Consider the following 27,034-nt stretch of genomic DNA (forward strand, 5'->3'; position numbering starts at 1 on the left):
CATACAATAGGCTAATAAAATATAATATAAAAAGTAATTAATCAAAATATCAGTGTCGTTATTATGGTCTTTGTTAAATACTGTAGTTGTATCTGGCCATTCGTTACTCTTGATCGAGTTATTCACGACGGCGGCTTGTACTTCACACTGTGGAGAGCCGAGCCGATTTCCCGCAAAATCCCAAAAAGCGAGAATGGTTGTATGTCATCTCCGCAGGTCCTCAGCCAATCACAGCGCTGCATTCTTTCGACTCATCTCCCATTGGCTGACAACTGTCTCATACTGTTGTCTAGTAAAAATTGAAGGGAACCACACAGACAATAAATTAAACATAGATAACCCATTATTTCATCCAAAATACTTCAACCTCCTCCGATAACGCACAACATTTGTGACACTTTAATGCAAGGGAGTCTGGGGCCGACGGAGGTTTGTTCTCGACAAAACCATGCTAGCATTGCTAGCTTACTAGCCAGCATCTTGTCGCCTCCTCCTCATCTTCATGGGACTCCGCTGCTGAGTCTGCCGGGGAAGGGAGGCTGACACATTTATGCCATCGGCCAGGGTGGGTCGCCTTTAATTGTTCCCAATGTCTACCGCATGCCGAATTTGAGATTTTTGTAAACCGCAGTTTAAATAAACGAAAGGATCCTCCACTGAAATGTCAAGCTAACCATCATGTTAGCATTATTCTTTCAGACTAGCTAGCTAGCGCCAGTGCTAACGCGAGTGTTTGCCCACTGGCTAAGCTAACGTGTTGTGCTGTCACCTGTTATTGTATAATGAATGTATGCGTTAAAACGTGCCTCTGTTATTTCCCACGTAGAACTCGGGTCATAATATGAGTGGGGCGAGTTGCAAAGCTAACGGCGCAGTGTACCCCGCCTCATCCGCGGTGATGAACGCGGTGAAGAAGCCGAAGATGGAGCAGATCCAGGCCGACCATGAGCTGTTCCTGCAGGCCTTTGAAAGTGAGAATTCACCACACGCCACTTTGTTATGGGACTTTGCTGTTGGGGCGACATGGGAATAACTTTTTCCAGGCTTTTAACAAGCATTCAATACTTGGTTTCGGTTGACAGGCCAATGAGTTTAATTTATAATTATTTTAAAGGAAATAAACAGGTATTATGGTCTGTTGTGAGTAAAAGTAGCTCTTGAGCACTGGGTTTTAAGTAGCATTTATTAGACTTCAATCAATACAATAGATTAATTGATTATCATCTGCTTATTTTATAGAGTTGATGTACGTTTTGCCTCATCAGCCACCACATTTTTATCCTGGATTATCAATAATATGGATTAATTTGTTTTGGGTGAAATTGAATGGCAGTAGACTGGTGTAGAGGCCAGTTTCATAAATCTAGAACCTTTCTGTAAAAGTCCACAGAGAAACCATTTTTATAATTAACTGGGTTTGTGGTTTTGAGTGTGATTTAGAAGATAGCAACGGGGATTTGTCCATATTAAAAATAACACCTTTTTCTATTTTACAGAACCAACTCAGATATACAGATTCCTCCGCACAAGGAATCTGATTGCAGTAAGTAATGTACGATATCATATATTTTCTTTTGAGTCACTTCTTTGATTGTCCACCCCACTTAGAACAAATGATTGATACTTTTGTTTTTCTCTTCTTAGCCCATATTTTTGCACAGGACGCTCACTTTCATGTCTCACAGAAATGGCCGAAGAAATGCCAAGAGGTATTAAATCAGATAGTTTCAGTTGTGATATAAGGAAATTGTTCTTTTGGATACAACTAAAGATGCACCAACAGAGTTTTTGAAAAAAATGTCAGACCTGACATGTTTATAATCCCATTCATGATGCATCACAGTAGTATTAATACTTTGAACCTGTGCTACTTTGAATCCTTCCCAGGAAAGCATTCAAAGTGGATGATATGTTGCAGACAGTGGAGAGGATGAAGGGAGAGCAGGATTCTCCAAGGTAACCTAGCTCTCCATGAGTTGAGATGTTTTAAAGGTCTAAAATGCCTGAAAAAAACTGGATTGACACGTGAAATAACCATTCATATTAACAGTTAAAATTGATAGGACCTCATTTAACCTGTGCATTATTCTGTTGGTCCGTTTTTAGTTTGTCTTCACATCTACAGTTAACCTTCACTGGGTTCTTCCATAAGGATGGTAAGCAGATTTGACTCTTTACCAAGTACATGTGTGGAGTACAGTGTTTCCCCTACCATTATACAGGCCTGGCGGGGCCGCCAGGCCAACGGGACCCCCCGCCAGGCCAACAGCAGCCTGACTTTTTTTTTTTTTTCAGTTTTTCATTGATTCCGTAATAATCATTTGCGAGCGTCTGCGCGGCACTGTCGGTCTACCCCTCGTGTGCGCCTGTCTTTACAACCTCTCGTTTGATCATCCCATCAGCTGATCTGTGTGTCTGCGTGTGTACGTGTTCTGCGCACGGCGCAACGCACGTGTGAATTCGGTGCGCACTTTTTGACACGGAAGCCAATGAGCAGGAGCATGACTAGCAAGCAAACGTTGAACTAGTGGCGAAAATAAAACCAGCGCCTGCTCTATGGAGATATTAAGGACTCAGTAACAGGGACGTTGAACAGGAAAAAGTGCTGAGCAAAACTTAGAAAGTTAAAATCGCTACGTCGCCGTGGCAACACAACCAATCTGTATCAACAGCAGAGACAGCGCTGAAAAAACGGCATGTACACATTTCAGTAAGTTTACAGAAGTGCCACACTGCTACTGCCTTTGGCATTCTTCTCAGAAAAGCATTAATTTATTTTCAGGGGACATTAATTAATTTATTGTTTTAACTGTTAAGTTATCTTGAAAACAGCTGGCCATAGTAGGCCTACAAGCTTTCTTTTTTTGTATTTTCAATGCTAGGCTTAGCCTACTTTCTTTTTATGTTTTAAATTGAGAAATAGGCTAGATGAAATATAATGGTCGGAATAGGGAATTTGCCTTATGTAGCACACATGTTGATAGGCTACACATCATGATTAGCCTATGTTAATTCATTTATTTTCAACAAGGCTATTTGCATAAAAAAAAAATAAAGAACATTTTTCAATAGGCTAGCTTCAAGGTGAGGTCATTCAGATTATTCCAGAAATGAGTACTAGACAGGACCTGTCTATATTAGTGTTTATTGTTTTTAATTGAAATCCATGTGTTTTTCTTCATTAGTTTACATGGCTTTACAGAAAATAGTTATAGGCAGGACATATATGACAGTTGTTTACAGAGCACAGAATTAAACAGATTTCGCCTCTCAAAGTGCACCAGATTGATGCATTTAACTTTAAAAGGATAAGGTTTCTTCTGCAGGGGGATGCCCCCAGACCCTCCTAGAAGGTCCATTCTCACCCAGCAGGATCTAAAAATCCTGTGAGAAACACCACATGTACAAACATACTGAATGTGAAAGTACAGGTGAAACTCGAAAAATTTGAATATCGTGCAAAAGTTCATTTATTTCAGTAATTCAACCTAAATGGTGAAACTAATATATTATATAGACTCATTACATTCAAAGTGAGATATTTCAAGCCTTTATTTGTTATAATTTTGATTATTTTGGCTAACAATTTATGAAAACCCCAAATTCAAAATCTCAGAAAATTAGAATATTACATAAAATCAATAAAAAAAGGATTTTAAATACAGAAATGTCGGCCCTCTAGAAAGTATAATCATGCATATGTACTAAGTACTTGGTTTGGACCCCCTTTGCACAAATTATTGCCTAAATGCGGTGTGGCATGGATGCTATCAGTCTGTGGCACTGCTGAGGTGTTATGGAAGCCCAGGTTGCTTTGATAGTGGCCTTCAGCTCGTCTGTATTGTTGGGTCTGGTGTGTATCATCTTCCTCTTGACAATAGTCCATAGTTTCTCTATTGGGTTCAGGTCAGGAGAGTTGTCTGGCCAATCAACACAGTAATACCATGGTCAGTCAACCAGTTACTTGTGGTTTTGGCACTGTGGACAGGTGTCAAGTCTCGCTGGAAAAAGTAATTCAGCATCTCCATAAAGCTTGTCAACAGACAGGAAATATGAAGTGCTCTAAAATATCCTGGTAGACAGCTGTGGTGACTTTGGACTTGATAACACAGTGGACCAACACCATCAGATGACATGGTGCCTCAAATCATCACTGAATGTTGAAACTTGACAGTGGTCTTCAAGCCCCTTGGATTTTGTGCCCCTCCACTCTTCCTCTAGACTGTGGAACCTTGATTTCCAAATGAAACGCAACATTTAATTTGGATCAGTGATGATTTGAGGTATCATGTCATCTGCTGCTGTTGGTCCACTGTGTTATCAAGTCCAAAGTCAGCCATCTACCAGAAGATTTTAGAGCACTTCATGCGTCTGTTGACAAGCTTTATGGAGATGACAATTTCCATTTCCAGCTAGACTTGGCACCTGCCCACGGTACCATAAACCACTGGTAACTGGTTGACTGACCATGGTATTACTCTGCATGAATGGCCAGACAACTCTCCTGACCTGAACTCCATAGAGAAACTATGGACTATTGTCAAAAGGAAGATGATACACACCAGACCCAACAATACAGACGAGCTGAAGGCCACATCAAAGCAACCTGGGCTTCCATAACTCCTCAGCAGTGCCACAGGCTGATAGCATCCATGCCACGCCGCATTTAGGCAATAATTCATGCAAAAGGGGCCCAAACCAAGTACTTAGTACATATGCATGATTATACTTTCTAGATGGCCGACATTTCTGTATTTAAAATCCTTTTTTTATTGATTTTATGTAATATTCTAATTTTCTGAGATTTTGAATTTGGGGTTTTTATAAACTGTAAGCAATAATAATCACAATTATAAAAAATAAAGGCTTCACATATCTCACTTTGCATGTAATGAGTCTGTATAAGATATTATTTTCACCTATAAAGTTGAATTACTGAAATAAATGAACTTTTGCACGATATTCTAATTTTTCGAGTTTCACCTGTATAACCCTATGCCCTCATTTTTAACGGGGCTGTCAAAAGAGGCTCATCCCAAATGGGGTTCGTTTTGGTCAATTTCTTCTAGAAATGTGGTACGCACGCGCCGCGCATACTCTTTATCAGCTCTTACCACCGGGCCTAAAAAAAATTCTAGGGGAAACACTGGAGTATCTATGTTTTTTTTTAAATGGACACACTCTAAAATGTATGGAACATTGGTGGAGTAAAGCATTTTATTAAATTTTATTTATAGCACTGCTCTTAACTGTCGTCAAGCATTCCTGCATAACCCGTTGTCATTGAGTGTGTTTACATACACATTAGGTTTTTGGAGTGGCCTACCTATGTGTCTGGGCATGTTAATACCAGTACCCCGTTATACTGTTAAGTGTAAACATCTTCTCCAGGTACAAGACCATGATACTGGTGGGCATGTAAACACATTGGTATTTAAATGGTGTTATGGCGACACAGCACTTAAGGCTGAATCCCACCAGATGCCTGTTTGGTCCTGCTCCGCTCTTCCACGGCAGCAGAGCTGAGAGGTTTCACTTTAGTCAGTGTATTTGCATCCACTAGTTCCGCTGCATTGTCTCTCTGCTCCGTTGCAGCTCCGTCCATCCGGTGTCCTCTTCAACAAATACGCACAGCTTTTTTTTTTTTTTTTGCTGGGTGTCAAAGCTCGCCGCATGAATTTAGCACAGAACAGATCGAGAGAGACAAGAGCACAGACGTCGACAAAACAATAAAACATCCTTTACATTTTCAGAATAAGACACTCCGTGTTCACTGCTAGTATCAATCTCAAAACAGAGCCAAATACAAGCAAGTCCAGCCTTCGTTAACTCGTTCGGATTGGAACAATCACCTTCCTTTGTTTGTCGTTGTGTAAATACCACGTACAGAATCATATTATCAAGCACGATCGTCCGTCACTTTTAATAACCGCTGGAACTCCTTGGTCTCTCCAGCTGTCCGGCAGCGCTGGCTGTACCCGCTTTGATAGCTCAGCCGGTTAGTGTTGACAGACGTGGGTGCATGGAGAAAAACTGGTGCCGTGCCGCATCACAATGCACGCACAGCCAGTGGAATCCCAGGGTTAGTCAACAACTGCTAGCATATTTATGATTTGCAAACACATACTGAAACCAGTGACGGAAGGAGTGTACGCTTTTCCTTAGGAGTGACACAGAAGATGTTTTGTATTCGAATAGAGCAGTGGTATTCACTATTTTTTTCAGGAGAGCCGCACTTACAGGACAAAGTCAACAGGAGAGCCATTTTTACCGCAGAGTATCAAAAGCTATAAATCCAGTCATACATTTGCATGCCTGCTAATTAATATGTAATTCATGAACCAGTGTTTCCCACAGAATTTTGTGAGACAGAGGGAACCCAGTCCTTAGGGGGGTCCGGGGGCATGCTCCCCCGGAAGAAAATTTGGTACTTTTTAACCCAGAATGCATCAATCTGGTGCACTTTGAGGAAAATGAAGAACTGTGTGAATGTGTACTATTATCTGGAATAAATTGAAGACACTGGGTCACATAACATGGAAGCTATTGAAGAATAAATGATTATCCTACTTTTTATTCAAATTTTTGTAAAACAAATTATGAATGACATATTATCAATCAAAATGGGTGTGTTCATAAAATACCCCCCTGGAATACATTTTTTTTTTACCTTTCAAAGGTAAATGCATCAATCTGGTGCACTGAGAGGAAAATTAAGAGGCTAATTCAACTGTGTCCTATGTGAGCTGTTTAGCAGCCGATTATTTTTCTGGAATAATTCATAGACATTGGGAACCCTGCCTGATCAAAGTGAACATACAATATGCAGTTTAGCCAAAACACTTCATTTTCCTCGTTTGTGGAGCTCTGTATCTGTCCACAGGGGCCGTATTACAGAAACTTCCTAACTCACAATTCCTATCTTAACTGTTTGGTAACCATGGTAATTAGAGTTAGGACCTGATTTAGGAAAATAGCCATTACAGATGAACAGTTCCTAAATCAATGTTCCTATCTTAAGTCAAGATAGGAAAAGTGTATTACAGAAGCATCCTAACTGCCCAGAATCTTAAAAAATGTCTCCTAACTTTAGGATAACCCTTCAGCCAGCCTAACTTTTCAGTTGGACCCAGACTAGCTGTTTTTTCTTTTTTCAAACCAAGTCAAAGGAGACACAGTTAATGTATTTACTGGAAGGCTATTGAATGACTTGAAATTACTCTTAAAAAAAAGAAAAAAAATTGTTGGAGACAAAACTTCCTTCACCCTTTCCACAGATGTCACCAACAGCTCAAACTTGTCTTTTTTAAAGTCAAAGGCCTTTTCTGCTCCATAAAGCAAAGTTAGCTGTCAGCCTACACAATACTGTCAGGCTGGGCTGAGAGTCAGTTGAGAGAGAACACTGTCGGTTGCTATGCAACAGACAGAAATGCTGCAAACCGACGTTTGATTTAGCAGTTAGGAATTCCTAAACAGACTTAGGATAGGATGTGGTAAGATAAGATAGGATTCCTAAAGTTAGTTAGGATTTGCTTCTGTAATACCAAATCAGAGAAAATCCTATCTTAGACTCTCCTATCTTAAGTTAGGACTTAACCCATTGATGACTATGGCAATCTAGGATGCATGTCCTTAATGCCTGAGGGTTTTCTGAAAAAATAGTACGAATTGTCAAGTCTACCAAAACCTTAATATCTAAGCCTGTGTAGCACATAGAAACGTGAAATAAAATACATTTAAAAGTTAAGGTTCACAGGTTTTATTTAAACATGCTCCCTTAGCGCTTACAAACCAACACATTTTTCTAAAAATCGTCAAAATTAGATGAATTAGAAAATTATTAAATATTGTTAATAAATAGATGCAATGTGTTGTGTGATTTTCGTCAGTAGTCTATAGTAGACTTTGATTCTGCGCACCAAACGCCACTAACTGTTCTGTCGCCGACATAGCTGGCGTATTTTTTTTATTATTTTGTTTTATTTTTTATTTATTTATTTTTTTGATTGACATGATTTTCGGCAAACCACACAACTTTTGGGTGGTCACGTGGTCTTAAAAAAATCAACAAAACCCACCTCATGTGTATATGAACCAATGACAGTGCATTCTATGCTGGGAATGCCATGAAAATTAGATAAAGTAATAATGCTGCGCGACGCAGCATCAGGCAGGAGAGCCAATGTGGCATCGCGCAGCAGCCGTCATCAATGGGTTAAGATAGGAAGTTTCTGTAATATGGCCTGGTGCCCAGCTGGTTATGGCTAGAAATCTATCAATTTTCAGCACATGTTCAGTCAATCTTAGTCCTTATAACACCAGTTAAATAGCCAGCATGAAATGTTGAAATCGCATCCAAGCTAGTGTTGTTGCGGTACCGTGCGTATGGTTGCCAGGTTGTTAGTATCCTCCAATTTAAATGTCCAATTTAGCGATATAAAACGAGATCTATTTTTTGCAAATTATTTAATATACTCCATATTCATGAGCATGCTTGTGATAGACGGTATGCATAACATATTTTTGTTGGCCGTGAGTTATTTATTTTTTTTCCCACAGTAGCCCAATCCATCCAAGAGCACGTTCTCCCTTGTAATGCATGAAAACCGAAAATCTGGCAACCCCGCTGTCAGTCTGCGTAGAGCTGAGCAAGTTTAAATATATTTTCTAGTCTGTATTTCCACCTTGTTATGCCGCTGTTGACTTATTATTTTAATACTTATTTGTAAGAGAGCAGCCACGTTAGTTTAACAGGTTTAATGTTATAAATCTGCTTGTTTTTAATGGTTTTATGAAATATCTGTATTAATTGCATGATCATATCACAGTATTTTTTTACTGCCATGCGCGCAATGAGTAACACTGGAATAGAGTATCAGCTTTACAACTATTACATAGAGATAACAACGGAAACCATTTGTTTATCACTTTTTTGTTGTTGTATGAAATAATCAGGAGTGACCCTAAACTTTTTTTTTTTGCCTTACAGAAAAGCCATCTCAGAATTCAGAAAATGAACAAAATTCCGTGTCCTTAGAGGTGCTTCTTGTCAAAGTCTGCCATAAAAAACGCAAGGTGAAGTAAAACAACACTCTACCAGTCTATAACTTTAGCAGTAATACATTTCCTTTTGTTGTTATTTACAAAAACATTTTTATTAAGCCTGTTTTTTTATATATTCCAGGATGTAAGCTGCCCGGTAAAGCAAGTGCCTACAGGTAAAAAGCAGGTGCCTTTGAATCCCGACGGTAACCAAACCAAGCCTGGCTCCTACCCTTCCTTACTGGTCTCCAGCAACGAGTTTGAGCCCAGCAACAGCCACATGGTCAAGTCCTACTCGCTCCTATTCAGGGTGTCACGCACAGGGAGGAGGGATACTAACAGTCTGCTCAACGGGGAGGCCAACGAGAACATTGGTAGGTAGCTTGCGTCAGGAATCAGGATCAAGGATTTTAGTCTCGGCACACATTGATTTGCATTTCCTCTGTCAAAGTTGGAAGGGTACCAAAATAAGCAAGCCGTGCTGCACCTATTCTTGGGACCCTCTGGTTTGTGGTACCAAGTCGTCCCAAAAGGGTGGAGCTACAAACTGCAGTCCGTCGATTGGTGGACAAAATCATTTCTGTGTGAGAGAGAAACCGTTGTATGTTGTCATCTCGGCAAGAGTGAAGAGTCATGTGTTTAGAGAAAAATGTCAGCGCCAAGCGCTTTGCTTATTGCCTTGTGTCCGAAATGTGCTTTATAAATAAACTTGCCTTGCCTTGCCTTGCCTTATTATCAAGCGCTTTTCCTCTTCATTGAGTTAATCGCTACAATGTCACAATAGTTACTTAGCCAACGGCTTTGACACATAGACTGTACAGTATATACTCTGACTGCATCCGGCATAAACCCTATAAAGTAGGGGTGCTGTCAGCAATAGTAACCCAAAACAGCTCTATGGTTACCGTGTCGAAACGAACTGTGTTTCTCAGTGGAAACGAGGCATTTATGTTGAACCTAACTGAAATGGTTTTCGCTTGGATAAAAAATGTCTCACACTTTTGTGTTTATGTTGTTTTTTCTTTAATTTTGTTTTTTTGCAAAGATGTAACAGAGACTTCTAGCAGAAAGAAAAGAAGTTCATCCCACAGAGAGGAGGGAGAGGCCACGGAGACTTTTGTTGCACAGATGACTGTCTTTGATAAGAATAGGTAAGGTTTTGTCATTTGCGTTATTAAATCAATGTTATACATTACATTGGCTAACATTTTAAAATCACTTGCTTCTGTATTTTGTTCTCTGCAGGAGATTACAGCTGCTGGATGGGGAGTACGAGGTGTCAATGCAGGGGATGGAGGACAGTCCTGTCAGCAAGAAGCGAGCAACATGGGAAACCATTCTTGATGGAAAGGTAAGGGCTGGTGTTTGTTGAGACGTATGTGTTTGTGTCACATACCAGGAGCTGTGAATCTTACCTCTCACATCACTGACCTTTCTACTCTTTGTGACTGTCCTACAGAGACTGCCACCATTTGAGACGTTTTCTCAGGGACCCACATTGCAGTTCATGCTGCGTTGGACAGGTGACGTTAGCGGGAAGTCCACTGCCCCCGTGGCCAAACCCCTCGCAACACGCAACTCAGATAGCTCCAGCCCCATGGAGACAAGGACCAGCAACCACCGAGCGGCCCTCATGAGTAAGTACAAATACACCACAGTGTATCTTCTATCAATATTGTTGTTTGGAACCATCAGTTTCTACGGACTCCTTTTTATAATGGCCTCAATTACATTGAATCCTGTACTGAAACGTTTTCATAAAGGACACCAAACAAAGAACTTGAGATCATTTGATTTTATGCCAGATTCTCTAAACTAAACTGAATGGGTCGTTGTTTTGGATTATTCACCCACTCTGATATTGGTCCGGCACGGTCTATTTGTAACTGAATCTGGCAAGACTGCAGACAGTCACTCTGAGTGTCCTTTCAGACATGCACTCAGGGAATGTGCTGGCAACTTCATTTGACCCTTTGATTAAGCCCCCCCTGGTCAAGTAAAGAATGTATTGATATCTAAAACGAGTTTTAAAAGTCTATCAAATCCATCACCGATGCGTCCTGCATCCTTTGTCACAGAACCATAACTGGACATTTACGTTACAGACATACTTTTGAATGCCATTAGATGGGTAGATGAAGCCAGCAATGTGATGTATTCTGTGTTTATGTGTGTTGTCTTTTCAAATGTTGATGATCTGGGAAAACGATGCATTTCCTCAAATACATGTTGAATGTATCAAGTCAGATTTATGATTTGGTGATTCTCGAAACAATAACCTCTCCATCTGTTCCCGTCAGCAGTGAAAGAGTCAGTGAGCACAGACATTCAGACGAGGAAAGAGCAGGTCCACTGTGAGCCGCGACAGAAGCTACGTATATTTTATCAGGTACACCACAACACAGTAAGGAGAACAACTGGGCCGGGGACTATCCTTTTGTAAGAATCTTTTCCTGAGATGGTTACGAAGCAATTTGTTAAATATGTTTATTTTTTGTGTTTGTGTGTTCCTTCTTGTTAAAACATTTTTTGAGACCTTTTTTTATAAAATGTTTTTACCGGTTTGTAATTGACTTGTCTAGTACAAGGTTCATACATACAGCTTAAACTATGAACAGTGTTGTCCCTGTTGGGCGCTCGCTCCTTCTGGATTGTGTACCAGTTACTCTGATGTTTTGCAGCCCTCATTGACATCTGCTGTAGGTTCTCTAATGTACCTGGTAACTAATGGGATGTGTCCATGTTCAGTTCCTATACAACAACAACACACGGCAGCAAACGGAGGCAAGAGACGACCTCCACTGTCCCTGGTGTACGCTAAACTGTAGCAAACTCTACAGCCTGCTCAAGCACCTCAAACTCTCCCATTCCCGCTTCATCTTCAACTATGTGGTATGGAACAGAGTTGTTTATTTTATTTTATTTAAATTGTTACACTTGTATCACTGATGCTGAAGACTGTGGGTACACTGACTTTAATGTTGAGCTTTATGTTGGAAGTAAACACTGTGCTGCCTGCTCCTATAAGGAAACATTTTTATCGACTCTTGTCTCAATAATGTCACAATTACGGCAATATAACAGAGTTATTTTCAAGCAGTCTGTGATAATTAATAGGTTATACGTTATGTCTGACTGAGACACAACAATTGCCTTGATTCTGCTCCCCCTACATCAGGATATGAATCGGGCCTTTTTTTGTTTCAGTTTTTTGTGAATAATAATTCCTGTAAAATTTCCTGACTCATTTTTTATCTTTTTTTATATCGGCAGCCTCACCCCAAAGGAGCGAGAATAGACGTGTCCATCAACGAGAGCTATGACGGCTCGTACGTGGGCAACCCTCAGGACATCCACAGCCAGCCTGGCTTTGCATTCAGCCGCAACGGCCCCGTCAAGAGGACTGCTGTGACTCACATACTGGTTTGCAGGTAAACCTGATAAGAGTCAACCCAGGTTCAGTAAGGGATTGGTAATTAGTTGACATAACTTGAATGAACTTTTAATGAGCTGTGTAAAACCGGATTTAGAACAATGACAGTTTGTGGCCGTTCATGCGCTTAAATTACTGATGTTAAAGTTTAACTGGGAGAATTTGACACATGAAATTGACCCGACTCGATCAGCTAGAGAGAAGTCACATCACTCTGTTGATTTTACTGGAACAAAACATCAGCTCTGCTATAGAAAAACATGAACATCAGACGTGTACATATATTCAGCATTTGTTTGCTCTACTCCTGCCGTCAGACCCAAGAGGACCAAACCCAGTCTGTCGGAGTTCCTGGAGACAGAGGATGGAGAGTTGGAGCAGCAGAGGACATATGTGAGCGGACACAACCGCCTTTACTTCCACAGTGACAGCTGCATGCCCCTCCGGCCCCAGGAGATGGAGTTGGACAGTGAAGATGAGAGAGATCCAGCGTGGCTCAGAGAAAAGACTGCCACGGTGAGAGAAGAGGATATTTTCTATAGGAAATGTTCTGCCACTTACTGAGGCAAACATAGAATCTCATCTTTGGCTGGGTTTTGACGTTGGTGTACTACATCACTGTTGAATGTATTGGGAGCTCTTCACTTAAAGGGATACTTCACCCATACGGAATCGGCGTTCTATCATTATGAAATTGCTGTTATATAATGAATGAAGTTTTTCTTCCCTCAGTCTTTCCTCAGTCTTCCCTTGGCCCAGCTGTCCTGTTAATCCTAACCCTACATTTTTACTAGTGTGATGTCACACTAGTAAAGTCTAGGGTTAGACAGTGAGACCATAAAACACTGTTTCTGCCTTTTCTCAGGCTAGGATGAACCGATTTAAAAAAAATGTTTTGACCATTTATACTACATAGGATCTCAGAGTTTAATACACCCGGTGAAGTAGGTCTATAACTGTTACATAATGTTGAAGTTTTGTTTCGAGTGACTTGAGTTGAGACATTGACTGAAGTCTGTTGCAGTGATGGATGTTGTAGTTAAAGGTGTTATAAGTGTTTTCTCCTTTTTTTCCGGGCACCTTCATTGGATCAATTATGTAGTCAACCTCGTAACATAATATGCACTTTAGCTAACTGTATACTACTTTGCAAAGATGCATACTTTTCATATAGATTGACTGGAAGCATGTTACCGCACTTTAAGTAGCTACTTTATCTCCATCCTGTTTACAGTAGTTGGTAGTTATCATTGCTTGACAACTGTTATCTGTTAAATAATTGTGTTCACTTCACTAATTGGAAGATGAAGTAATGAAATCATGCAAAGGAGTAAACCAGCAAACTCTTTTTGAAATAGAATTCAAATTGGTTGTGAATTTAGATTTTCTGAGTTGCCCAGAGAAAAATCTTAACAGGAAGGTAAAGCACAAAGAAAAAAAATTGGAATACTGATTTTTGGTGTTGGATTACCATGGCAACAAAGAGTCGAAGCTTTTGGGTCAGCCCATAAATAACTTAAAACTGTTTTTTGAACACGGAGCAGTTCTTATACCAGTACACACCGTTTTCATCACTTCAGTATTTATTTCCTGAACATGCTAACATTACTCGCTCTAGTTGATATCCCTGCCTCACAGAAAATATGATCATAAATCAATCATAACATGTACATGTTTGTCTTATTTGCAGCAACTGGATGAGTTCACAGATGTCAATGAGGGAGAGAAGGAAGTGATGAAACTGTGGAACCTCCATGTTATGAAGCATGGGTACGTGGATATAGCTCCACCCACAATACGGTACTATTTAAGTTAATATTTAATAATTATAATGCTTTTTTTAATATGTATTTACGCACGGCTGAGTGATATGACGATATTTGACTGTGAACCATTGGAATGTGTCTACGATCTGTCATTACGTTGAGATCAATGGGATCGGCCTCAGAGTGCACATTCTACGTGTTGCTGTTCTATGCTCAGACACGCAACACTTTTTCTCTCTCATCCAAATCACACTATTTCCTGCTCCATTCCGTGCCTCCACTAGATACGCATGTGATGTGTGAGCGACCAAAGTCAGCGATAGGTCAGAAAAGTTGTAACTTCATATTACTCAGCCCTCATTGGTTGTTGCCCTTTCAAAATGACTTCGCTAGCACCTGTCACAGACATAAACCCCAAGGGGGAAAATTCTGCACTGTCTATGTTAAGCGCAGTGGTTAAAGCTATGGAATTAAATGTTGAGTGTGCGATTAAAAAAAAATGCTAATTATTTTATTTCACATGCGGGAATATTACATATATAACAGGATATTACCTGTCATGTAAGTGTTGCAGGGTGTAGACAATGTTTTAAGAGTGGTATCTATGGGAGACGGGCAGCGTCTGTCTGTGTGTCTCCCTCACACACGCTGCAGTGCAGCGGTGACAGAGATATGTGGATGAAGTCTTTTAATTGGCGACTGCCTTAGGTTTGCACTTTGCAGACGCACAGAGCAAAATATAAATTTATTTCGCCAACTGACCGATCGGGTCGAGCCAACGGACACCACAAAGTCTGTCTGTAAAAGATGTTTTTAATCTACTGACCAAGGAACCGACAGACGCCGACCTGGTCAAAGAATTAAAAGAGCAACAGGTTGGAGAATGTGTTGGATCATCTGAATCAACCTCACATATAAGACATATCAGAGCTTATTTTGTAAAGTCAACTTTTTTCACCATGTATGTATAGGCATAGGCCTAAATGTATGCGTGTGTGTGTATGTATTTTTTTTACACACACTGCATAAGAATGTAGGGTACATCTAGCCTACTTTACTACACAGTAATATTCATTTACACTAAATCAATTGCAGCCCAGCCATATTATTCACCTGGTCTTGTTTCACTCTGTATTTACATTTTGGTGGTTGCATGTTAATGAGGAGGCTTACCTCGATGTCACTTAACAGCCATTGGTTAATCTATATTAGAGTTCAGTCTAGATCGCTTGCATTTGTCACGCTTGTTCGCTTGTCCCTGGGAGAGCCATTACTTTGAGCAATTCATCCATTAGGCTACTTTTAGCCAACATGTATTTCTTTATTATTTAATTAATTAATTAATCTATTTATTTATTTATAATGGCGGATATAGTCCTTCATAGGCTATACATAACGTTTGGACTGTATTAAAGGTGCACTGTGTAGCTTTGGGTGTGTCAGAGAAGTGAATATTTTGTAAAGTATATTCTCATAACTGTATAAACAAACTTTTCTGACAGGAAAATTGGTTACCTGGAACACTGTTTGAAGTTTGAAGGCTACCTTTTAAAAGTGAATCTTTCACTGTTGTTTACAGCAGCAGGGACCACAGTTTGTTTTTTACAAACAGATTGTAGTCTTGCGTTTTGGTTCCAGGTGCCTCCAAGATAATTTAGTTTTGATTTACGATTATAGAATTACTCGATACTAATAATTACTAGGGCTGTCAAGTGATTAAAAAATTAATCTAATTAATTACAGGCTCTGTGATTAATTAATCTAAATTAATCGCATACTTTTATGACACTTTTATGCCTGTTAATAAACAGCTGTATAGCCTACTACAGTTTGTTTCTCTCTCTCTCGCTCTCTCTCTCTCTCTCTCGCTCTCCGTCTCTCGTAACTTCTGTCTCCTCCCCTCAGTCAGGTTTCGAACTAGCGCCGAATTTTCTCAAAAAAACAAGCAGACTAAATGACGACTTTCCATCTCCCACAACTGAGCCAATTCATTTACCATTGTCGTACTCATAGGCAAAAATATTGACACGCACACACACACACACGGGGCGGGTGTCCGTTTATGCGGAGACGAGACAGCTAGCAAACAAAATTGAGACACATGGAGGAAGATTGAGAGATACTGTTTTGAACCTACATTGTTGCACCCACTAAATCAATAATGCACAGACACTGCGGAGAATAAAGTAAGATGTCTTCCTACCTTCATGCTTATTTGCCCGAAGCATCCCATTACCTTTAACAGCAAACGAGACCAGTGCAAAGAAAGACGTTTTTATATAGTTTGTATTACTGCATTTGGTCTGGTCGCAAACCCAGTCCGATTTTCGGTTTGTGCGTACAGGCTCTATGGTCACATATCCGTATTGGTTGCAGATTTCAGTGTAGCGCAGCAATGCGATTTGAGAAGCCTATCCCTCCAGGTGAGGGAAGGGGAGCGGGAGCCTTGTTTGAGACAATTATTTGTTGTCACAATGACTGATAACGGGGCTGAACCATCAAAGGAAAAAAAAGAAAATGCAATGAAGAAAAGCTAAAAGGGAGAGTGATAGACGGGCGGGAGGGCGTTGCCAAGCAACGTTTACACAATTTCACAGGAGTGAACTAGACTGCAGTGTTTACTCCTAAATGAATGAGCGGTACTAAAACAAAGTTTACTTTGCTTCACCATCATCAGATGACTATTATTCATCTGAAATAGTCATTATTTACAACAACTTAAACACATTACCTCATCGTGATCCATACAAACTACCGTCTCTCGTTCATTCGCGTTATGTGAGGACACGGAATCTTTCAGCTCTGTGCGAGTTGTTAGTGAACCTGCATCAACTCATTGCAATCAGGTGTGTGTGGCACTGACTGGCATTAGTTGATGCAGAGTCACCAACCACTCTCACGAAGCCAAAAAGAGTCCTGTGCCCTCACACTTTCAACACACGGACATGCATATTATTGAATCATTTGACACTCGCACGGTCGGCACGGGCTAGAAAACAGCTTAAAGGGGTAGTTCAGGATTTTAGACATAGGGCCTTATTCCCAAGTTAGCCTTGGTGTTCTTTATCAGTGGAGACCGTTTTCAACACATTTAATTCAGTCCTTAGTTGCAGAGTGCGCTCGTGCTAAGCTAGCGCACGGCATCGGGGGGATACCAGCCTGCTACTAAAAGAGTCTTACCCACTCCACAGTACACCCGAGGCCAATCAATTATAACGCCAGACTATCGATGTAAATGTCTGTGTTGATAGAATAATTTTAGAAATAAAACCAACCTCGCATCGCATGAATTATGGCATTTTGAGGGACTACTTTCTTAGCAGCAGCGGACTTTTACTTTGCTGTGTAACCGAATCACTACAGCAGAAAGTAAACAGAGCAGCGTGGGACAGAAACTGAAACTGCACTGCCACCAGTCTACCGTCATTCTGTCCCGGTTCTCTGCTGCAGCTCCAGCGGGGGCTGTCTCTACAGACGCTCTTTCTCTTTCTGCCCTTTGAGCATCCCTCTCAATTCTTCATCAGTGTATTCCGGCTCGTACAGGTACGGGCAGCAGCAGGTAAACTATTATAGAGCCTGTAACCTAGGTATTAGTCCGCCGCTGCCGCAGCCTACAAGGAATAAAGTCCCTCAAAATGCAATATGCGAGGTTGGTTTTATTTCTAAAATTATTCTATCAACACAGACATTTACATCGATAGTCTGGCGTTATAATTGATTGGCCTCGGGTGTACTGTGGAGTGGGTAAGACTGTTTTAGTAGCAGGCTAGGTATTCCCCCGATGCCGTGCGCTAGCTTAGCACGAGCGCACTCTGCAACTAGAAGGACTGAATTAAATGTGTTGAAAACTGTCTCCACTGATAAAGAACACCAAGGCTAACTTGGGAATAAGGCCCTATGTCTAAAATCCTGAACTACCCCTTTAACGACAGGCGTCGTAAAAATACTACCGCTTTTGTCCAAAGGGGCCGCCAACGGACAAAGTTACTCGTAGTGGCTTTAAAATTATAAAGTTAGCTTAACGTTTAAGCTGTGGTTATCGCTTGAAATGTAAGCAATAACCACACATTCTAAATCTACTGCTGGTGCAAAACGCAACAGTGACAGTGAAGTCTGTTAACTACATCATATACAAACTGTAGTAAGAAATGACGTTCAAACTAGGCTACGTTTGAACTCATTCCACCGCAGAGACTAAGGTCTTTTCTGTTCTTATTTTCCCCCTGCAGTTTCATCGCCGACAACCAGATGAATCAGGCCATCATGCTTTTCGCCGAGAACTTTGGTGCTCACATCATCCGCCGCAACCTCTGCCGCAACTTCCTCCTGCATCTAGTCAGCATGCATGACTTCAACCTGGTGAGCACAGCCACTATTGACCGCGCCATGGCCCTACTGAGACACATCCAGGAAGAGCTGCCGGACACAGTGGAGGAGATGCATGACCCCATAGCAGCAGCAGCCTGCAATGGAAATATCCTCTCCTTCACTGTGGGAAAACAGGGCAAGAGGACAAAAAGCGCACTTACAGACTGATGATGGATGGATGGAACAATGATTGTTGTTTTGTTTTTGTTTTTTTTTCTTCAATGAACATTATCAACCCTTTGGTGCTTGGATAGGTGGGAGAGCTGGCCAGCAGCAGACCCGTATACAAGGTAAACAAGTTTTTGGAACTTGACATTTGAACCAAATATGAACAATACAAAAGTGAATCATGCACATCTACACAAACCAGGAATTTTAGGACTGGATGACGCAAGTCGAACCTACTCGACATGCATTTTTGTAGGTGTCACTATAACGTATCTGTAACTGGGCGAGAGAGTGAAACAGTCTTCTGATGAGGCACGACTGTCTTAGATGTCGCCTCACGTTAAAGGCCAGGACACACCAGTCCGACATGTTCCGACTACGCAAAAAATGGAGTCGGCCGTTTCAGGAAGCTCCAGTCTTCCCGTCGCGGCCAAAGAACACACCGAGACGACTGTTTATTTTCCGTACGCTCGCGGGACGTAATGTCTCCACAACAGCAGGCGGCGCTAATCTGTATTGTGGCCCGAAAAAATACGAAAGCCGGAAATGATTGGACATCTCTCTAGAGCATAAATATAGATAGAAATACGTATTTATATTTATGGACCATAAGAGCACAATTTTTAGCAGAGAGTGTCGAGCATGGTGTCGAGCAGTCAACAAGGGTTGATGCATGTGAGTACTCTCAAAACGAAACGAACAAACACATTAAAACGATGGCTAGCTGTTGTTAGCTGTTTGTGCTACCCGCCTCACTTCCGGGCTTCACTGATTCGCTAGCCCTCCACCAATCAAATTGCTCCAAATGAAAGACGGTCGGCCGCCGATTGAACATGTTCAATCGGCGGCCGACGGGCTCAAAACAAGCCCGACGGCCTCTACGTCGGCCGACGTCACGGCACACACCAAACAGATTCGTCTTTTTTTTTGACGACGGCGATTATCGGGCTGGTGTGTCCTGGCCTTTAAGACAACTGTATCAAGACTACAGTTAAAACTATACTGGTAACATTGTCACTCTTGCTTATTTGTACACATACACAATGCCCTTTTTGAGAACTTATCCTTTTAGCCCATTACTTTAGCACTTGGTGTTTTGTATCTAGAGAGCTTACCTTCAATTTTCTTTTCTTTTTCTTTTCATTCATGCTGCACCAAATGTTAAATGCAGCGTATCCACTGTCTTCAGTGGAGAGACATTAGTGGGTTGATTTCACTGTTGTGAATGACATTTATTTTGAAAGGTCACACGGTGAAAAAAAACTACACTTGGCAACCATGTTTAGAGTGTATATAAAGCTTGTGTTAGGACCACAATATGTATTGCAAGTTTTTGCCCGGCAGGTTGCCATGACAATAGTGTTATACTGTATCTTGGATCCCGGACAAGAGAATACATTCAAAAACTCCTACTTCATCACCCCTAAGCCTTTTCTGGCCCACATTGATAATAGCTCAAGGAAAGCCAGGGAACTCGACCTTTTTTCTGAAAAATTTCTTTTTTTCTTAATATTTACTTAAACAACCAGCAGCAGCACTTCCCGCCATGTCTCGTGTTAAAGGAACATACAAAAATGGAATTGTCATCAGTTGTCTGACAATAATGACGCCTGTAGTTATTTTTGTGTACATGTTATCAAATAAAATGTTTAGCCGTGTCCTGTTCTGAATCCAATAATTCTGAATCCAAAGCAACATGATGATGATGGTTTGGTTTTCAGTTCCTGGTCAGTTGTCTGTCCTATTAGATGCAGTTTATACCAAAGGGTAATCATGAGTCCATTAGTTCTGTATATCTGCTTTTTTTTAGCAACTCTTTTCTTTTTTCCGAAACGGACAGCTGTGTTTTGCAGTGTGCACATAAACTGGTGTTCAATCACCATTAATTATTTCATCAGACTTCCCTCGTGGTGGACAACCAAATTACCAATATATTTTCCCATTCAGTATTCATGGAGGGTTTCTGTATTCACCTGGGAAAAGGGAGACATGGACATCATTACTGTCAACCTGTTAAAAATTGTGAACTGTACACTCTGGCAGGGGGGGATTTTTATATTTAAAGAAATAAAATCCATTTGACCTTACTAATGTCTGTTATGCTTTGTTGAAGTCCAACAATTCATGCAACAATAAGTTAGATATTACTATAATAAAACTTGACTGGGGTTGTCCGACACTTCATTTTCAGTCAATGGGGGGGGCAGTAAATCCGGAGTCCTGAGGGTTGCAGGCCTGTTCTGTCTCACCAAAGCCAACTGTCTTGGATTGAGGGAGCATTCCAATACCCATACTTTCCTGCTATTAAGTTTGCTAGAAAAATATTTAGGATGTCAAATGCAGTATGTGAAAAAATACCCGAATGTTGTACTTCATCCGTTTTTTTGTTGTTGTTGCTTTCTGAAGTACAGTCCTCTGCTCAGCAAAATTAACATTGCATCGACTGAGCCGCCAAAAGAGCACAACCAGGGATGGATCTATAAGAAAGAGGGTTACTGGGGCAATGTTATGATTAAATAGAATGTTCCAATTATATCCATACTGCATGCAAACTACATGCTTTTTAAGGGCAGCTGCATTACGTATTATAGCATGAAGGAAAAGTTCACGTAATTGGATGGGAACGAAAAATGTCCATCAAAGCAGCCAACACTTGATACAATAACATTTAAAAGAACATCCAAGGTTCTTTTAAATGTTATTGTAAAAGTTGCATTTGCATTTGTAAAAGTGGGTTGAAAAAATAACTAAATAATTATTGTAATGTGTTTTCTATAATTAAAGGTGTACATTAATGCATTTTTGATATTACAAAAGATCAATCATTTATAAATTGAATGACCATTTAATAACAAAGATTTCTCCCTTTGGTTGTGGGGTTCAGTTCAAAAGACACAGTCGGCGGTGAAAAGTGAGAATCTGCAGCTGTTTTGTCCACATGAGTTGGAATAGCAGGGAGTTTCCTGGGACTGGCTTGTCAGCTCCCTGGAACCAGGGATATGGTTTTGTCAACAACAAACAAACTCCCCACAGGCTCCTGTCCGTCCACTCTTTTCCCTTTTTCTCAAACTTCTGTTAAGCTCCAGCAGCAGAAACAGCAGCTTCCTCTGCTGTGAATGGGAGCAGAGAGTGGGAGTGAGAACAGAAGGGAAAGTTGTTCTTGTTGTTTTTTTCTGCTCCAGCGCTGATATGGCCAGGACAGGAAGCTGTGTACGGCTGTGTTTTCTGTGAACTAGCAGAGTACACACTTAAGTCAATAAGTGGATGGATATAGTGGAATATTGTCTCCATGCTGTTGTGTGTGGGGGGATTTTGGAATATGGGTGGGCGGAGGGGTGGGAGGACTTGCTAAAAGGCACCAGTCCATTCACACAAATTGTACATGTTAAAACCTGCTGATTTGTATTCAAATTGCCCAGATGTTGATTATGATTATTATGTCTGGTTATACAGTATATGGCTGATTTGTATTCATATCAGTCACCCTCTGCCTCCTCCACCTACAGATAAAATGCACACTCGATTCTTCCCAGCAGTTGTGTACACCTTGTTGTATTCATAGAATTATTGCTCAATTTGTAGCCACCCTTAAAAGAACATTGAAACCCCTGCGGGACTACCTTGGTAAAATAAAGCCCCTATAGAAATAGACATTAAGACGTACAGTAGATGATAGGGCAGGCTTGTCAGAGGTGGAACGATATTTAATGTATATGTAAGTATGTTACCAAAATTACAAACACATTACAGCACACTGTAATACCAAATTGTATGAAACTATGGTCTGATTCCCCAGAGTGATTTATCCACTCAATTGCAATTAACTAAATTAAAGGTGGAGTCAGTCTTTCCCTCCACAATCTGCTACCTGTTCGTACTGTGTGTGCACTGCAACACAATAAATAAATAAAAGTGTTAACACATAGCCTAGGCTCTGTAAACTGGTATGTTAACAAAGGGAATGTAAACAAAGGGGGCCCATTCTAGCTTGGAACATCCTGGTTTACAGAGCCTAGGCTGTGTATTAACACCCCAAAGAAATCAGCACACACACATTACGGGCAGTTAGCAAATATTGAGTAGATATTAACTGATTTTGACAAAAAGAGATTTTGTCAACAAACATTCTCCAGAATTGCTGACTTTAATGGTTATGTCACTCTTACATTCAGGGAGCCCTAACTTAAAGCTCCCATATTATACACTTTTCGGTTCTATTATACACCATATTATATGGTCTTAGTGGTCCCTAATACGTTTTTCTTTAATTGTTTGCTGAAAAAAACTTTCAGATAATTTATTGTACTATGCTGATGTTCAGCTAATCTCACAATGGCCTATTTTTTAAAAAGAGCTGCAGCTCCCCTCGTATACAATCTTTGAGCTCCCCCCGTCCCCTGTCCGGAAGCGAAGCCAGATACGCCTCGCCCTCTGTCTGTCAGGGCCGTGGACCAATAAGAAATAGGGGTGTGGGCTGCACAGTGGAAGCTTCTGGCTTTCCAGTTTTTGAGGTCAGAAACGAGGAGAATTCTGACTGGAGTATATTGGGGGGGGAGTGAGAAAAGGAGAGATTGTTATTTTTTTTTATATTTTGGCAGGCGACACGATACTTTTAATTAAAGGTGCAGTGTGTAATATGACATCATCAAGAAAGTTCTACAAAGTTCTAGAATGCAACACTCCCTGGGTAACCCTAACCCTTTTGAATAATAACAGAAGCTACAGTGGCCTTCAAGGACAAGAACAATTCTAAATTTTAAACAATGCACCTGATGACATTCCAACTATGACACTTTCAAGATGGCGGCACTAGGCCTTTGTCCAAAATATGCAGAAATATGGACATATATGAGACCCTTTCCAAGGGAAAAAATAATAATTAAAAACTTTTTTTTCAGCTATTATGCACTAAATTAAATGTACTTATGGATATTATAATTACTTTCTACAAGATCTGCTAGGAAATAAAACCCAAAATTCTACACACTGCAGGTTTAAAGGTGAAAATATTTTTTATATACCATCTATGCTCGGGACATGCAATCGGATCGCGGAAGCCAACGTTAACGTGCAGGACTCACCATTTAAGACATGATCATTTAGTCTTAAACCACATAGTTTTTCTGCACGGCGGCTCGGCGAGGTTTCACTGTGAATGTCACCATCACAGTGTTACACCAGGGTACGCGCTGCTTCGCTCAGACGGGGCTTTGAGTCTAGACGCAAAGAGACAGTATGTATCTCTTGCGCGGCACCAGAGAGATTGTATATATTTGTTTTTTAGAACGTGTGACAACTTAAGCCAGAGACGTAAGCCAAAGTTCGAATCAGAAATTTTCCAACGTGAAATCCAATGTATTTTAGAATCGTGTGACGACTTAAGCCAAAGATCTAAAGCAGTATTCGAATCAGTATTTTTCAAATGGTCGACCAACTGACATGGAAGTATGTTTGCGGGGGGTTGACAGCTTTAGCATTCATTTTACCCCCCAAATAACATAGTTACAAGGATTTAGTGAATTTGGGTTGCCAGGGCCTTTAAATGTGGAAGAGCAACAAGTAATCTTGGCCTTGATTTCAGTGTGTATGGTGAGGGGACCTGCCTGGCCTCTTGTACTTCAACTGTGCATCTGTGAAGTTTGTCTCAAGAAACATAAGAGGTTTGTCGTTATCATGCGATGTGTTCATCTTCTTGTTTTAGCCTGATACATGATAGGAACTTAACAATATAATCTTTATTATGTTGGATCTACAGTGTCAGATGGACGTGCCTCTAGGAAACGTGATCTCACCCGTTTGTGTGAGTCTTTGCTTTCATTTTCAGTTATCAGGTGGGAGAGATGAGGCCAACCGTAACTAATTATGCAAAAGTGCTGAAACAAAGGTACACCACTCCTAACTAGACAAAAATAATTCCCACCAACGCATTATGAAATTATGTATAATTACAAAGAAGTAGTAATTGTAAACAAGGTTACAGTGTGAGTGATGTACCCCACTCTCAATAAGCATTTCCAGACACAACAAAACAGTAGTTTGTAAATAAAGTTTGTACAATTTCTTCAAGCAAAATCTTATAACAAATAAAAATCTCACAAATTCACCAAAAGCCAGTTAAAAACGTAAAGGTACCAAAAGTAAAAGGTTACTTTAATCATATTTACAAATATGTACATATCGTACCCTATCACTCCTTAAAAGTGATAATTTAAAATTTAATATTTCTCATTGAGATAAAAAGGAAACAATTAAAAGAAACATGACAAAAACAAATGAATAAATATAAACATATGATTGTTTAAAGGTGCAGTGTGTAGATTTATTTGCATTTTACAGAACAGTCTTGGTAAAAATAAAGATAAATTGATTAATTAGTTTATAATCGTTTTGTTTAATTTCCTTATAATGAGCCTTTTATATCTACATAGGAGCAGGTCACCCTACACGGAGGCCGCCATGTTGCACCAGCATGTTTGTAGAGTAGCATCAAATGGACACACCTAATGGCCATATGATTATTGTCCTTGAAGGCCCCTGTAGCTTCTGTATACATTTCGAAAGGGAGGGAGCTTTGCAATCTAGAGCGTTGCAATTTAGAACTTTCGACCACTTGATGCCACAACATATTCAGATATTACACACCGCACCTTTAAAACAGTAAACAATATGTAGAGTGGTTTCACTCTGGAATTTCCTCTCTGTCCATACTGAATCTGACGCTGTTCTCTGGATCCTGTGGGGCCCGCTCTGCAAGCTGCTCTTCCTTCTTCTCCAGGGGGGGACAAGTGGTATTAGGCTTTATCTGAAATAAACAAACACGCTAGTTACATTGGTAATTCATTCTCTAAATAAGACATCAAAGTTGTTGTGTTTTATTATATTATAAAAGAGAACTCCTAAGGTGTTTTGGTACCATGGACCATACCCTATGCTCAGACAAAGTATTTGTTATGACTAATCACTAACTAGCCTTGAAGTCCAATAAAATGTCGCCAGGCACCTCACATTTCTTCTGCATTTGCCTGCTGTCCTGCTGACTTTAACTTATAAGAATATCTATATACTGTATGTATGCTTTCTTGCCCTGCCATTTGTAGTAACTGTACCTCATTGCTGTCCTCCAGGGCTTGCATGATGGCTGCAACCACCAAGTTTACCAGCACAAATTGGGCCATAACCACAAAGCTGGTGAAGTATATCGGAGAGGCCCAAGACAGGTATTCAGTACAGGCATGATCATTAGGACGACACTCCCTCAACGTGTCCTTTGATAAACACAGAGTAGGATTCAGAAAAGTACAGTGACTGGCACACAGACTGGAGGATACATTACAAAATCCCATAAACCTTCCCTCGCAGACCAGATTCATCAACTGGGATCACCCTGTGCGCTAAATAAAAACTCTCAAATAGCTATAGCCATCTCTCATAACCAGACAGTGTAGGTGGACATCTTTGATGAACGTGTTCTATTTACAGTTCTAAATTACTGCACCACAATTTAACATAACAAATGACAGTATCTGGGTTGGTGTAAATTAAATATAATGGTCGGGTATTATCTCTTACAATTTTTTTTTCTTTGTACAGAGCTTGTGATGAATGAGTGTGAGCATACTTTCATGATCTCACTCCAGTTGTCTCCAGTGCAAACTTGGTAGAGCGTGAGCAGGGCTATAAAAAAGTGATTGAAGCTGACGTGCCTTTGTAAAGCCTGACAAGGGTAATCTGCGGTGCATTCTGATTAATACAGAGGCACAAAAAACATCAAACAGATATTAAACATGTTGGATATGTTGATTACTTCCACTAAAACTTTCAGATATTTGTTTGTGTCAACTATTATATGTTATTAAAGGAGGAGCTAAATGACATTTGACAACAATGTGGATAGTGGGCACATACAGTATGTAAGCATAAGCATACATGTAATGTATTGCATGTTCTGCTAGTTGTGTGACTGACCTAGTCCGCCAAAGAGCTCCACCCCTAGTGCAGCGTAGATAAAAAAGAAGAACATGAAGAGTAGACAGATATTTCCAACCTGGAATCAAAATGCATGTTAGATCCCCTGAACAACAAACACCACGACGTATTTACTATAAACTCCCAACTGGGGCCTTTATGTACCTAGACTACAAGTAATTTCAAGCCTTTATTTGAGAAAAGTTGTGATTACAGTTAGGCCATTATTTCAAATTAACATTGTTTTTCTAAGCACATCCTCTTTTTATCATTTTGGTTTTTACCTCTGTTA

At 40.4% G+C, this 27,034-nt stretch overlaps 1 protein-coding gene across 4 annotated transcripts; it reads left to right on the forward strand.

The window, feature by feature from the left end:
• Positions 1-278: 278 nt before the first annotated feature.
• suz12b (SUZ12 polycomb repressive complex 2 subunit b) lies at positions 279-20,864 on the forward strand. Of its 4 annotated transcripts, none has more exons than XM_080029593.1 (17): positions 279-565; positions 827-971; positions 1,497-1,552; positions 1,645-1,709; positions 1,888-1,956; positions 2,107-2,156; positions 8,990-9,075; positions 9,185-9,416; positions 10,088-10,193; positions 10,288-10,393; positions 10,502-10,679; positions 11,343-11,431; positions 11,791-11,934; positions 12,316-12,473; positions 12,793-12,991; positions 14,166-14,275; positions 18,471-20,864. In XM_080029593.1, the coding sequence occupies exons 1-17, from the start codon at positions 551-553 to the stop codon at positions 18,775-18,777; spliced, it is 2,115 nt and encodes a 704-aa protein (XP_079885719.1). In that variant the 5' UTR covers positions 279-550; the 3' UTR covers positions 18,778-20,864. The 4 variants fall into 4 exon arrangements, with proteins under 4 accessions (XP_079885719.1, XP_079885720.1, XP_079885721.1 ...); XM_080029594.1 differs by having other exon boundaries at positions 11,346-11,431; XM_080029595.1 differs by having other exon boundaries at positions 1,497-1,543.
• Positions 20,865-27,034: the final 6,170 nt, after the last annotated feature.

The sequence above is a fragment of the Ammodytes marinus genome, assembly GCF_949987685.1.
Source record: "Ammodytes marinus genome assembly, chromosome: 6".
NCBI lineage: Eukaryota > Metazoa > Chordata > Actinopteri > Uranoscopiformes > Ammodytidae > Ammodytes > Ammodytes marinus.